We start from the raw sequence: 15653 nt of genomic DNA, 5'->3' as shown, positions 1-15653 counted from the left end.
ATATTACCCTTAACATACGTTAGTAGCAAGTCGAAGAACTGTGCACTTTATTCAAAAAGTAAAGTTTGTGAAATTCTCTTTTTATTTTCCCTATATAGTTGTACGCATGTGACATCATACACTTTAGTAGGCTTCTCTTCCAGCAGTGACTGCGCAGATACTTCAAATATTCGCAACTTTTGAACGGATTGTCCAATTTTCCTCAAAATTTCACTGATGTGTTCTACTAATATTGCTGCATTTTCTCAATCCTTATGTATATGAAGGTGGACTTGTCCTTTAAGCACATTACTCATGGATGTCCTATAGAAATGTTACATTTGTGGCATGAACAGGTGTAGAGGGTAAGGATGAATGATTACCAGATATAGTTATACGTAGAACGAGAACTATCACCGGTACGAGATGGGCCGAGGTATAAGATCATACACTCTAACATGATATGCAAAATTTCAATTTGGGCCATAGATAGCACCCTCTACCCCGTTCCCACACTTCACTTCAGAGAAAAATCTGATGTTGTGCGCTCTTGGGGGTGAAATCAATATATCAATATTATCATCTGCTATCGTTTGTCGAGTGCTAGTGTTTATTTTATGTCACGTCATGTTGGCATAAATACGTTTCCAACCGTGTGGACAAGCCGCTGGAGGCAGTGTTCAATGACAAAACAGGACACTCGCCGAGATGTAAAGCGCGAAAATGTCCCTCTCTTGACCGGAAGTGACGACAGAGGTAGTACAGTTGAGTCTGAGTGCCGACAGCACGATGACAATTTTGAGTGGGGTGTTTGTTTCTCATCAAAACAAAGTAAACTTACGAGAAAGATGGGAAAATTTTCGGCCTAACAAAATATTCGAGCACGTCAACACCTCACCGTGTGGTTGAGAACACACGTGAAGACGAGAATGTTTGCAGGAGCTTCTAATATGCTTTTTCATTCCTGCTGAAATGTTCCATTTATTTCCATCACGTTTGGAAATAAACTGAAAATCATTCCACGAAACGTGACAAAGAACACCTTATCACAATGTCTTTATATGCACGAAGATACAGAGTATTCTAACGGCAGTCGATGCCGGCAACAAATCCGTTTGATACAAAAAAAAAAAAAAAAAAACTCAGGTCAAATATCGCTTTAGCAGAGGCATGTAGAAGCATGTCTTCTAAGATGTATTAAAAACGATCATATCTTTTGTGCAAAAAAAGAAAGAGATGTCGAAGTCACATAACCAAGACGACAATCATGCTGCATGGCATTTTGTCCACATTCGACTGGAGGTTCACTGTGAATAGCATGGGGATCATCCCACGAGACCGACACCCACGAAACACACAGCCCACGAGTTTGACATTGAAAAAAGGTACACGAGTCGTACAGCCCACGAGTCAAACAAGCCATGAGCCTGACACTAGGTAAAAACAGCCCACGAGTTCAACATTACAACACGGGGCCTAAATGTGTCGGTCTCTTGGGCATTGTTTGCTAAGTGTCGAACTCATGGTCTGTACGACTCGTGGGGTGTTTAACTCTTGGGCTGTACGACTCATGGGCTTTATGACTCGAGGGCTGTATGATTCGCGGGTGTCAAACTCGTGACGTGCACGCACCCATGTGACCCATTTGACGCAATGTTGATTGTGCAAAGATCCGTGGTATCTATTTTACTGCTCCTCGAAAGAAGAACGTATGGATCGGATCCCTGTTTGTCAATTCAAAAGCGCCAGAAAGCTGTGCGAATCATAAATGATTCAGATCCGAATACGATGTCAGTACGTGATCATGGTGACAGAAGTGAAGTTTTTGTTTTCCCGCGGGATCGGTAGCAATTTTTTTCTTTCCCGGGCATGCACTCTTTTTGAACTGTCGATGAAGAGCAGCGCGGGTCTTTAAAATACCATTGACTGGTATCGGATTCCTGTTCGACTATTCTTGTTGCCGCGGGCGGCAAGGTGGGAAAGGAGGGGTCTCGTAACCGCTGGGGTTTTTTTTACCAAAGAGCTATCACAGAAACTTCTCGGCTTCACCTGTTTCGATATCGCCTACATTCTTACCAGAGGAAACCATTTCACAGAAAAATTATGAGCTTTCTAAATTTCTATGTTTGTCTTCCATTCTACTCTCTTGTTTGTTTTCTTTGACAACACTTTCCTACGTTGCATACTGTTACTTTTGAATTCAGCGAGATATCTTTCTTGAAAAACGATGTTTTGTAGGCCTACTACATCTTGAATGTCTATACCATAATTATGTGAAAGTCATCCAATCCAGTGTTGTGATTACATTCTCCCGTCAAAACATTTATCTATTCTTTTCTCGGAAACCAGTATATAAGTTAAGAAAAGATCGTTTCAATCTTTCTTGATTCACATTAATTTATAGATTTAAATTAACGTGTCATTGTAATGTTTTAGCCCACAATGGTTTTGGTGATCATGGGTGAGCACAACTTGTGAACTGGCTATTTGTGGAAACAGTGTAAATGCACTTTATCCGCCAATAAGCCTTTGAGCATAACTCTGCCATCATCACCTGTAGGTCCCCAGGGTGTGTTCATATATACAAGTCAGGTAGTTCGATACGCGCCGATAGCAGGCCGTGTGTGTTGACGATCCGTTCGGATTAGGCTCAGTGACAAGTTGATGATCGATAGTTATGCCATCTCTGTAGTCTAGATTCTAAACCCCGACCCGATTCTTTTTCAAAAGTTTACCGTACTGGGGTAGTTAAATGTACGTTCTCACGCCCGTCCAGTGCACGTGCTCTTTTCATGAGATTGGCGTTACCATGAAGACACTAGGGACCTCAGATCTGCGACGTGAACGCTAAGACGACGCCTCCTCCCATGTTAGACAATGGAAACAGCTGTCTCGCACATGTGCAGAACACTATTGTTTGCCTAATAACGTTCGCGTCGCATTTCTAAATCTCGCTAAAGACCGTGAGAAATTTACATGTATCGCACATCATTCTTATTTTTTTTCACAGATAATCTATTTTCTGAAGGTTTTTCTGCTCACTATTTGATAACACTTGGTTTGATACGTCGAGTGTCGACAATGTATCTACAATAATAATTGCTTATGATACAGCTGCTGAAAAGAAAATTACGAAAATACCCGATGATAAGCATTAAATCACGAATTTTATTTCCCAGTCAAGACGCAGGAACGACAATCACTTAAGCCACATTAATTGGAGTAAATGTCCCTTTAAAGTTAGAAAACTTGTACGTTTTTGTACAGATTTTGAATTTTTTGTAGATCTAGATGCTTATGTGCAGGACTGGTGTGTGTAGATGTTGTATGTGCATGTGGTGAGTCATTTTTGTGTGTATCAATGCGTTGTATAATAATCATGTTAAGTGTGTGTGCATGATCAATGTTGCATTGGACGTGTACACGTGTGTGTGTGTCTCTGATAAGCTGTATATGTGTACTCCACACACCTACCTTCGACAAATAGAAAGAATCCTTCTTTCTTGTTCTTCTGCAGGATTCTAATCGCCTTCTCCGTCATCTGAGCTAGGGAAGGTTCCCCGGCACGATCCCAGCTGCGGTCCGCCTCGTACTTCATGTGTGACGGCTGAAACAAGCCTGCAAGTTTTAAAGAAAATAGAGCTCTCCATTTGAAAAAAATCCGCGGTGGCATCTTTTTGATAGCAGCACTGTCAATTAAAAAAAAATGTGTCACAGCAACTATAAATTTTACGACAAATGCGGCGCTGTATATCATTATCACCTCCTTCCCTATCGGTGACACGGAAAAGTTAGACTAAACAGGGCCGGCGAAACTGGGGGGGGGGGGGGGGGGTGGGGCGCCCCCCCCCCCCCCCCCCCCACACACACACACACTTTGGGCCCCCCACCTTTTTTTTACTAGAAAAAAAAGTAGAATGAAACCCTTTTTTTTTTGCTTGTCAGCTGAAGAAACCCGGAAGTGGAATGAGAAAGGTGCGCCCCGGAAGTGCCCCCCCCCCCCCCCTTTCTGAAAACGTGGCGCCGGCCATGCTAATTCAAATCTGGTAGCCTACCAATCAGATGATCCGTTTCGACCGGGTCAATGCGGTTGAAGTCGCGTAGATTCCAAACATAATGCGCCCTCATTGGGTCCTTGTCGGCCAGCCAGTCGTTCACCAGGTTGCGACCGTCACGCCGTTGTCCGTAGTCCCCATCGTACTCGGGATCCTCCACGCTCCGGTGGGTCAGCTCTCGACGGCCACCGCCCATAATCACCTGTCGTTAAAGCATAAAATGACCACGGGTTTCTCGGAGATGTACTGTGAATAGACAATGTACCTTCATTACGTGGAAACATTCATTCATTTATTCATTCACTTTCCCTCTATCTAAATCAGTATATAAGTGTAAGAATCTATTCATTTATTTACTTACTTAAAGTTATCTTAATGAATATATTTACATTGATACATTATTCAATTTTTCATTGTTCATTAATTTAGCTATTGCTTACACACCTATCTACATTTGATTTATTATTGATTTGAGTATCCCTCCCTCTGTCTATCTTCCAATTATATTCATGCAGACATGCATGCATGTGAAATTTCATAACATTTTGATGGAAGTTGAGCAGGCAGAAACAAACGATGCAGTGTATAAGGTGAGTGTTAATCAGGCAAAGTATCACGAAGCTTACATTAAAGTTCTTTCCGTTTTCGATGAGCTGCAGGGCGATGTCCTTGCAGCCTTCCCTGACGGTGTCGGAGTCGAGATCGTGGTCGTTCTCCCACCTTCGCTCGGGAGTGTGTGCATAAAGCGCCGCTGGAGAAGCGTGCGTCACCCTGGCAGTCGTCACAAAGCCTGTGTTTTTACCTGTCCATACAGAAGGATTATATCAAATGCATCCTTTATGCTACATGAATTAAGCACAAGAGGACTGTTTTTGCAAAGGGAGAGAGCAATCATAGAAGCAGTAAGAAGCAGGTGATGGTTCAAATTAAAGGCTGCTTCCATCTTCTTCACGTGTCTTTGTTTTAGCACAGAACAAACATAGTATCACATTATTGACACTAACTTAGAAACCTACTCTTTCTTTTTTCAACTAGCCCACACCTCTATTTATTACTATGAATTACTATAAGTGAGCTTTTCTGCTGGTATGGGCTCTACATCATGTGTTTCTGACATGAAAAACAACAACAGAAAAGGATTCTGGTGGGTGACGAAGGCAGGAAAACATTCCTTACCTGCTCTCAGTGAATCGATCATGATAGAATCTACCGCAGCGCCCTCTATTGACGAACATTTGCCACGCTCGACGCGGTCATCGACCCCGAGCGTTCCAAACTTGCTTTTGACTCCACAGAGGTAAGCCGTGGCTGTGCCGGCGGAGTCTGGTACCTGGCGATCAGTGTTGTATGTCTGAAGCCGAGGAAAAAAATGCAGAAAGGATGATGGTATTTATAATCAAACGCTCGGTATATAAGACACTGTGGCAGAATGAATTGGGCTATGAACTCAGCAGATTCTTGGTTTGATTGCTGCCTTGGGTATTCTTCCTTAGGCAGAACGTTTTACCCATAATATCAGTGTTAGTCAACGTGTTCAAGGGTATCTTGTCAATTGTGAGGTTGTATGTAGGTAAGACTCTTTGCGCTGGCGAAATTTCCTGGAGGACTATACCTAGAGGGGGTACGGGATTGATAAGATCGAGAAAGTCGGAAAGTCGACAACAACTGAGATTAACGGAGTGCTAGGCGACACAGAATGATCGATTAAAGAAATGATAGCCTAAAAGGCCCTAAATTCATCACTGACCACTTACCCCACCTCTCTCCTCCACTAATCAACATCACCCCACATTGGCGACCCTTTCATCTGTGTAATTACGTACATTGACCCTTACCGTACCCGTACCGTATATCCGCACGCGAACCCGCATACCCGTACATCGTTCTTCCCAACCCATCTGCGCGACAAGCTTTCTTTATGTCATAATTTTCTACATCATCCCCTTCTTCCTCCTCCCTCCATCTCCTGTTCGTTCTTCTCACCCTCGTCCGCCCCATCCCCGCCTTCCCCTCCTCAACCCCCACATTACCACCACCACCACCTCCTCCTCCTCCCCAACATCCACAGCATTTTCTTTCTTCTCCCCTCCATCACGTTTTTCTCATTCTCAACGTTTTCCTCCTTCTCCTTATTGTAATAATAGTAATCACCCTCTTCACCACCACCATCATCATCGCCACCACCACCAACACGACTATCACCACCATCACCAACACCACCACCACCACCATCACCACCATCACCATCATCACCACTATCACCATCACCATCACCATCACCATCACCATCACCATCACCATCACCACCACCATCACCATCACCATCACCATCACCATCACCACCACCATCACCACCACCACCACCATCACCATCACCACCACCACCACCATCACCATCACCATCACCATCACCATCACCATCACCATCACCATCACCATCACCATCACCATCACCACCATCACCACCACCACCGTGAACATGACCATCACCACCATCACCACCACCACCATCACCACCGTCAACATGACCTTCACCACCATCACCACCACCATCATGATCCAACTCCCCACACCTTGACTAAACCGACGTGCGGGAAGTACTCGAAGTGTAGGGACGCTTCTTCCCCCGTCTCTCCGTTCAGCTGTCCCTTCCGTATCCGTGCAGCCGTGGTTGTCGTTACGTCCATTCCGTCCCCGAGAAAGAAGATGATGTTCTTAGCGACGTTCAGGTTCAACCTCTGCCGCTGGAGGGCCTCCTCCAAGGCTGCTTGACCTTTGACATGCCAGTGGAAAGCATCTACAGATGGAGAGAAAAATGAAGCAGAAGATTCCGGAATTATCATCATAATTATAAAGTCATTAACATTTATAATCATTAATCACTAAATAATGATTGCAATTACTAAACTTAATTAATGCATTCAATTCATTGATTGTTACAACAATAAGATTTGTCAAATGTATACTTTGCATCGTGTTTTACTTTTTATTCAATGGAAATAAAGCATAATTGAATGAATTTATTTGAATGGAATTTATATCAATGGTTTGGAAACACTACGAGTTGAAAAATCGAGCTTTTTCATTAACACAGAAGGTGCTCGACAATGATAGTGCGGATCATGCCACAATACTACCGCATCCTTATCACAGTCATCAAAAACATTTATGAATATTCATAAATGAATGAATGTTGTGTGATTTTTCTTTCGCAAAGATTTAGTAATTGTGTCTGCAATATTTCAAACTGCTGAAATAACCGCGACGAGCAACAAGACAAATAGTGATAAGGAGGTCACACAGTTATACAATTTAGGTTTTGAGGACAAGGCCAGCGTTAACCGACCCCCCCCCCCCGTGATTCGATAAATGTACAGAAGTTCAACAATACGCTTCGTCTACCTGCCACTGAGAATTGTGTGTTAAGTCCATGAGAAAAACAATATTTCAAAATATCCTTTCATTTTAAGAATTTCTGTCGGATTCAGGAAATTTTCTCACTTTTTGCTTGTTTGTTTGTTTGTTTGTTTATTTTGAGGTACAATCTCCCTCTCTCTCGCTCCTTCCTTCAAGAATCGAAATAGAAATGTGCTAAAATCGAGGCAATTCGGATGAAGATGATGAGAAAGCCGCATCCCGGCTGGGAGTGCACAGAACAATGACGCGACTGTGCTGATAGGTGTACATACGAGAGGTCGCGGACCCACGAGCCAAGAGAGGGGTGCGTTCAGCTGGAACACACAGACGCAACTTTTGCGGCGCGGGGCGGTGTTCTTGACGTCATATGTGACGCTTACAATGGATGTACTCATACATCAACGCCGGTATTGTATGAACCGCCGTCGTTTCCGAATAAAAGCGTGGTACGAGGCGGGTGTCAAATGTTGACGAAAATTATTACCGCTTTTGAAATCAGAAAAAAAAAGGTGGAAAGTGGAAGAAAAGGGAGGTAAGTAAAAGTGACAGGTGATGTTCGTGGAAAACCTCAGACTGAAGGTAAGAACCGGCGGAATTCAATGAAATGTTGACATTCCAACAAATCGGAAAACATTCGATTATTCAGCCGGTGACAATCGATTTATGTTACACGCGCCTATTAGAGAGAAGTTCATCGGAAAGGACTTGAGCTGACGGAGCGTCATCGCAAGGTTGCCTTTAGCTGCAGGCCGCTTCGTCCCCCAGCCTCCAGTGGGAACGCACACACGCCGTCACACGAGCACTATCCGACCATCGAACCAACCCAGATCAGCTCTTCAACCACCTGTTAACCCTATAAAGCCCAAGGGGGGGGGGGGGCACATTGTGCCCCCCCTATCAGATTTTCGTTTGCCACTCCTTCGCCCTTAATCCGATTTCAACCAAATTTGGTGACTTTTCCTAAAATCTTATTGCGAACATTTTTATATAATTTAGCTATATTTGAGATGTGTCAGTCCGAGTGCCCATTTCATTTAACAGCATCAGAGAAATGGGTGTTTCTTGGCTGACAGACGCTTATCGCTCTTGATCACTTCTCCCGACTTTTATGGTTCGCTTGACATAACTATACATGGCTGGGGTAATCATCTCGCAGGACGCGCGCCATTTCTGACGCGCCCTCCACTTCACAATGGGGCTGATGCTGATACACGCAGGGTGATCAACTACGATGGTTTTTTGTAAGTAGCCACAGACGCCGCTCTTGATGTATGGTTCGCTTGATGTATATGTACGCCACTACAATGTATATGTATAACTACACATGTATATGTATATGTATATGTAAACACATGTATATGTATATGTATATGTATATATATATATATGTACATGTGCGTGTATGTGTGTATGTAAACATGCATTTTAGTGGTTATTTGTTCACTTGTCTGTCTTTCACTTCTGTGTTTGTGCTGTAAGCATAGCTGCATTTTTAAATGGCTTATAGTTATCATTTCTTGTATATGATTTATACTTACATATACATAATACATATACATATACATATACATATACATATACATACATATACATGTAATACACAAATGCAATATAGCTGTGCGTGCTCTGGATGTGTCTGACCACAATATTGGCGCACTTATTACTACAACCATATATTTCAAAGGAATGCCGGGAGGAAAATTACGCGCACTTTCACAGACGACTTGATACTCGTCGAAAATCTCTCAAGATGCCTTGCTTAGGCCAAGAGAGCAAAAAGGCGACATGTCCAAACTCACTCAGGTGTCATGTTTGGGATAAAAAGGCAAAAAGGTGACTTGGTAATATTCGCGAAGGCAACACGAGTGGCATCACAAGCTATAAAGACATTTGGTACCTTAAGCAAGGTTCTTTGCAAGTTTAAAGGGATGGTACAGGTTTGGTTGAGGTGGGGATTCAGACTTTAACTTTTTGCGAGATAATTATAAACCACTTATGGAACACTGAAGAGCAAAGAGGAATTCAAAGTTTGTTTCATGGAAATCGGTTTTAAAACAGTTGAGATATCCAAGTAAAATAAAGTGGCCCTAATAAAAGGTGGGTCCCATCTTTTCTTAGGACCTCTTTGTTTTTGGATATCTCAACCATTTAAAAACAAATTTTCATCAAATAAATGTGGAATTCCTCTTAGAATCGTATGCTCTTTCATAATTCATGCGATGTTTCTCATTATCTCACAAAAAGTCGGAAACCTGAAGCCTCATCTCAACCAAAACTATAGCGTCCCTTTGTGAACTATAGTAGCTTCCTCATCGTCTATTTAAGGACACTGTATTACATTGCAATGGCTCTATGAAAACGTCATCGAACTCCTAACTGAGCAGCAAAATTATCATATTTAAGGGATGAAAAAGAAAATCTCTCGACCATAAAACGCTTTGACAAAGTGCTCTCGCTATGAACATGTCTACGTTAAGAGTCACTTTCTACTAAACTATTTTATTAAACGATTTATTCTCGCACTACTGTTTGAAGGAAAAATTAATGTATTAGAATAATGACGTCACTCATAGCTTTTCCTACATGTTTCTTTTTTTTAAATTTTAGTTAGCCTTCACTTTTTAGCACAATATCATACTAGTATACCAATGCAGTATTACCTCGGATATTTGAAATGTTATCATTTCTGCCATTTTGGTATCATCTCAATTTTTGTTTTTAAGTGTCCCTTTAAACGACCATGATGAGGAGCATAATCTGTGTCCATGACCGTTTGACCAGTAATGAGCGAGGGAAAAGAGATATCCTCAGAGAGGGAGAGAGAGAAAGGGACGGTTGTACACCTTTACTGACGAGAAGATAGTAGTCATAGTGGGGACAGTGTGGCTGGGAATCAGCGGTGAAATCAAGCTGTTTCCATTCCGAATTATCGCGAAATCATGGCCAATCGACTCGTCACAAAATGGGTCATTCATTTCTCCGATGGCTTTGCCGGCTGGCATGCGGATTCCCGCGGTCAGTGTCTCCCATATAAATGTTTCTTGCTAGCAGGAAGTCGCCACATCCAAGGTATAGTGACGAATATATCCATTTTCCATCCATCATCCCCTCCCCCCCCCCCCCCCACACACGCTTATTCTTAGCTTATTCTTATATTCAACCACCACCACTTTACCACTATGTCCAGCCCAGTATTAGATCTGGGCAATTCATGAATTTCACGACCCCCGCACATCATGGACGAGCCATTAAAACGCGGAGCAGATGAATCTCGTGGGAAAAATGAGGAATAACAGTTACAGAAGGTGAAATAACAAGTTCAAATTTGATTTGGAAAAAAAAAATCGTGGGTGTCTTGCTCGTAAAAATGGCTAAAATTCTCGAGGCAGTACATTTTATTACATCCTGATACCCACTTTCTTCCGGTATATGAGGTCGTCCAGCATTTTCTATCACTTTAGAGCGGTTAAAGTACCCTCTGTGAGGTTGAAGGCGAACTTTATTGTTACATGGAAAATTCGTTTCATCAATATTCGACTGTAGTAACAACTACAATTGAGTATTGATTACACAAAATTTTACAAAGAATAAACAAATGACAGCGGAAATTCATAATAATTCTCCAAGAAACCATTAAGCTTATATCACAATGTCTGATAAGAAGCATACTGTTTGTAAGGGAAACTTAACATTAATGATACATTTTTCTACAATCACATTATGCGAAATCATTGAAGTATATCATAATGCGGAAGATCAATGGTGATTCTAATATCTAAAAGCCTGCATTATAATGTGAAATCTGCCGAGCCTGACTGCCAAGCGCGATCGACTTCTACGGCACGGGGCGGCATGCAAACTGTTTGTGATTGGTTGAAGAACCAATCAAAACGAAGCGTCGACCTCGATTTTCGTCACTCTGCGCGGAATGTCATGTCCAGGCACCGTGCGCCGCACTGACACGGCAAGGCCTGAAATGCGTCGCTGCAGAGCCAAAAAGGCCATAAAGGAAAAAGGATATCAATGCTACTCTTTGCTTTTCCCATTTTTCGACAACTTTAAGGGCTTGCACTTAGTCAAATTACTGCCTATCTGAGGGTACACTTGTATATGATATTGTCTCCATTATGGCTTGTTATTACTGCAGTTTTTCTTAGTATCGTCTTTGTTTTATTTCTTCTTTTTTTTCTTCTTCTTCTTTTTTTTTTTTGGGGGGGTGGGAGGGATAAAATTCGTTTTCTATGTATGATTGATTAAAGGAAAATCATCTTATGACCATTATCCCAGATTCACTCTGTATCACTGGATCTGTTGTCTGTGTTGTTCCCCACAGCTAAAAAAAAATAAATAGATAAATAAAAATATAAAAAAATCGAGCTTTAATATCTGTTTCATTGTGACTTTCTTATTGTTTTCAGCGAAGAGTGACACCTTTAAGATGATATGAAGTCAACAGAAACAATTAAGCTTATGAGGGAAGAATTCAACATAAACTAAACAAATAACAAAGGATTGGATTTATTGCCTTCTTGCTCTCGTTCGGGTATAACGGACCAAGGTTAATTTGGCTTTCTTATCGAGTTCTTTCCTCTTCTAGCCATACCTTGGTGTTTGATCCCTTCATTCATTCGTTCCTCTGATCCATGCTAATAAAACTATGTCGCAGCCGAACCCTATTTAACCGAGTCCAATTCAGAGGTATGACGTCACAAACGTCCCTCGTCAAAGCCGAGATCATAGAACTTCGCCACAATTAGGCTTTAGAGGTAAGTGATAGCTTTCAGCAATCTGACAGTCTTTATCATGTTTATGCAACGGCTCGAAAAGGAGACTCCGTTCTACGTTTCTAACACAACCCTGGTGCTGAGCAAAATCGGACTGGTGATGGGAGAGTTTGGAATTGTAAAAATTTTATTAGTTTTCTTTTTAATGGAGAAAAAAAAAAGCAAGCAACACTTTGAATGGCAATATATTGTCAATCAGTTGCCATGGTTGCGAAATGGAAAAAAAAAAGTAATCGACACCGGAATCATAAATTTGAATAGATACGCAGTACCTGGGATGTTTTGACTTATAACTAGTATCTGTTACCTCTGTGTGCAAACTGATGGCATTTTAAGGTGACAGTGTCGAAAGGGTTAATGAGATGATGTCATTTCCGTTATCTGTCAAAACATTACTCAGCAGCCTTCAGCACAGGAAAACGAATCAAATCAAGCGAGTCACATGACAGCGTCACATGACAGAGTCACGTGTGGTTGCATGTCACATTCTCAAGGTGTCGCGCGATTTGATATAATGTTGTACGCCCACATGGGCAGAATGATCTCTCCAAAGTCCAACGAACAGAGACACTACACGCCTACACACACACACACACACACACACACACACACACGCACGCACGCACACACACACACACACACCCACACACACACACACACACACACACACGCACACACACACACACACATAATTATATACACAGACACAGATCTAGGAGGTGAAATGAACGTTATACCCGCATGTATTATAGTCTTGTTATCAGTGTGATTATATTTTATCACAAATACCCATTCATGTACTTGCGTGTGCACAGATGGATATTTTGAATAGCACAAAGGAAAAAAACCAACATAATAGAAAACATGTTTAAAACTCTTTATTCTTGGTCTATGTAGACCTAAAGTGGATTAAAGGTTTACATAAAAAGTTAAGAAAGAAAATGAGCAGCAACTAAACGATCCCCATAGCCAAGCATGTTACACAGCTATCGGGCACATTGATTAGAAATGACGTTCTGAGACTTGGCAGATGTACAATAATGAATAGTAGGTTGTCTTCGTTATTCGTTGTCGGCGCTATTGCAATCTTTATCATTATTTGCTTCATTCGAAATCCCTGCATGGACAACAATCAATCTCCAGTGAATTCCGTGAGACCTACAAACCAGGTAAAGATATCATCCACCAGATGACAGTTTATTCTCCGTTCTCCCCCCCCCCCCCCCCCCCTCCCCCCTCCCCCCCCTCCCCCCCCCCCCCCCCCCTTGAAACACAAAGCCTGTACGTGCTACCCATTTGCCCACGGACGATCGGCCCCCTAACGGCCCCCAACGGTGTCTGCAATGTTACCCTCCCTCATTTCTGATATGCGGTTTATTTTCTTGGTTCAAAACGATCCATAGCATGTAAATATAATTGATAAAACTGTAAACTATCCATCGTACAACAGTATTCCGCTACCTCCCAAACTGGTAAATATCAACTTTATTATTGAAATATAGTATTCAAAATATAGCATGCAGAGTCGACATTTATTATTAAAGTCATGTTTTTCCATAATATTTTTTTTTTCCTCAGACCATTCAGACCAGTCTCAGCTACTTAAAATGAAGGAAGATCTTCAACTCTGTAAACTTAAAAAAAAAACCAGCAACAACCAACAGCACTAGTGCTTCCTGCTGATGTCTTTGACGCTGCGTGACGGGGAAGAAAAAAAAATATATAAGAAATGAGGAAAACAGAGCAAAATATCCTCTATGAATATGGAAATATCATTACGAATTGTTTATAACATACAGCACAATGTGTCACTGAACCTGGCGTTTCTGTACCAGAAGGTAAGACGATTTTGTTTGATTCTATCGCTCTCTCTCTTTTTTCTTTTTGTGACGAGAAAGGGCATGCACTCCTGAGGAATACACTCGCTGAGTAAGAATCTCTCCATGAATGGTGGTCGTTTGACATCTAAGGTCCAATTTTGTTTTGGCAATGAACCAGAGCCCGAAAGCAGTAGCCTTAATTTTGTTCTACACAAAAATGCAGTTATTTAAAGATATCCCCAAACATTGTGAATTATCTGGAACAACTAAATCTATATATTTAAACAGAATACATCAATCATCATGCATCATTCGAACTGCGAACAATTATGTTATATGCTTTTAAGTAAAAATTGGACTGGTGCGTTCAACTCACAATATTTATGCCTCATGTAGGTGACACAGGCGAACCTTTAATGTTGTTCCTGCCATGTATATATAACGTCATTGGAAGTGATGAATATGATGATAATAATAAGATGATCCTCTTTACCTGGGGTAGCCTCTTCATTGTTTCCACTACCTTACCAGAGGGCCCTGCCATTATCATTACCCTAGCGTTGCCAGGCACCCATTTATACACCTAGTATAAGAGGGACATGGTGGGTAAAAACATCTTGTCCAACGACGTAGGTAGTTACAGGAATTTGAACTAAGAACCTCCGATTGAACATGGAGAGTCTTATCCACTATGCCACACTGCCCACACAATTGTTAACCTTTTCCCATGCATGCATCATATTGATATTGCAATCTCACAGAGAATGAAACTCAGCTAAGTCTGGAATGCAATGGCCAGTGATTTGAAAAGTACGTCAGAACTTTTGACACGTTAGGAAAGGCGTGGTATGATGAGAGAAGCAGACGCCCTTTGGAATGGGACCGCCAAAAAGGGTGACGTTAACCCAATGCGCAGGTGTGGTTTGGATTGGGACGCGTGGGTACTAAATTAAGGTAAGAGGAATCCGCGCCTGGTGTAGAATCGGTGGTACCTGTCTGCTGGCGAATGGCATGGGTGAGATCTTGTCTAGATATTGACGAACTGGTCGAATTTGGTTCATGATAATATAGCAGATTTTCCGACAGGTGCTTAACTAGGATGTGTGTATTTTGTGGGAAAAGCAAAGAAGACACCAAGTTGGCTCCTCATCAAATCATGTGCAACATGTCATCCGAATGTTTGGATTTGCAATCGGCGCAAAAAGGAGGTTATAAACGGAGAACTGAAGAACGACGACGACGACGAAGAAGAAGAAGAATTAGAAGAAGAAGAAGAAGAAGAAGAAGAAGAAGAAGAAGAAGGGGGTGATGAAGATGACAATGAAACAGAACTCTTTTTAGTTATCTAGTAGTTGGACATTATGATGATGACGATGATGATAATGACGATATTGCGATGATGATGATGACGATGATGACGGTGATGATGATGATGATGATGATGGTCGTGATAATGGTGATATGGTGGTGGTAGTGATGATGATGATGATGATCTTGGTGATGATGGTGATGATGATGGCAGTGATGATGATGGTAATGGTAATAATAGTGGTGATGATGACGACTGCCAGAAATCCGAAATTATTTAACACAACGTA

At 41.8% G+C, this 15653-nt stretch overlaps 1 protein-coding gene across 1 annotated transcript in view; it reads right to left on the bottom strand.

Annotated features, from left to right (window-relative positions):
- LOC139719587 (alkaline phosphatase-like) overlaps nucleotides 1-15653 on the bottom strand; it is a 76675-nt gene that overhangs the window by 4490 nt on the left and 56532 nt on the right. Inside the window, exons 2-6 of the mRNA XM_071630999.1 lie at nucleotides 6608-6831; nucleotides 5211-5385; nucleotides 4661-4836; nucleotides 4035-4236; nucleotides 3454-3597 (exon numbers count right to left, since the gene is read on the bottom strand). Of these exons, the coding sequence (XP_071487100.1) occupies nucleotides 3454-3597; nucleotides 4035-4236; nucleotides 4661-4836; nucleotides 5211-5385; nucleotides 6608-6831 (921 nt within the window). The remainder of the gene's footprint in view (nucleotides 1-3453; nucleotides 3598-4034; nucleotides 4237-4660; nucleotides 4837-5210; nucleotides 5386-6607; nucleotides 6832-15653) is intronic.

The sequence above is a fragment of the Diadema antillarum genome, unplaced genomic scaffold (assembly GCF_040938485.1).
Source record: "Diadema antillarum isolate AM-2024a unplaced genomic scaffold, OU_Dant_1.0 scf00000112, whole genome shotgun sequence".
Classification (NCBI taxonomy): domain Eukaryota; kingdom Metazoa; phylum Echinodermata; class Echinoidea; order Diadematoida; family Diadematidae; genus Diadema; species Diadema antillarum.
Note: the sequence above shows the minus strand (reverse complement) of the source record. Positions and strands in the feature narration are given on the sequence as shown.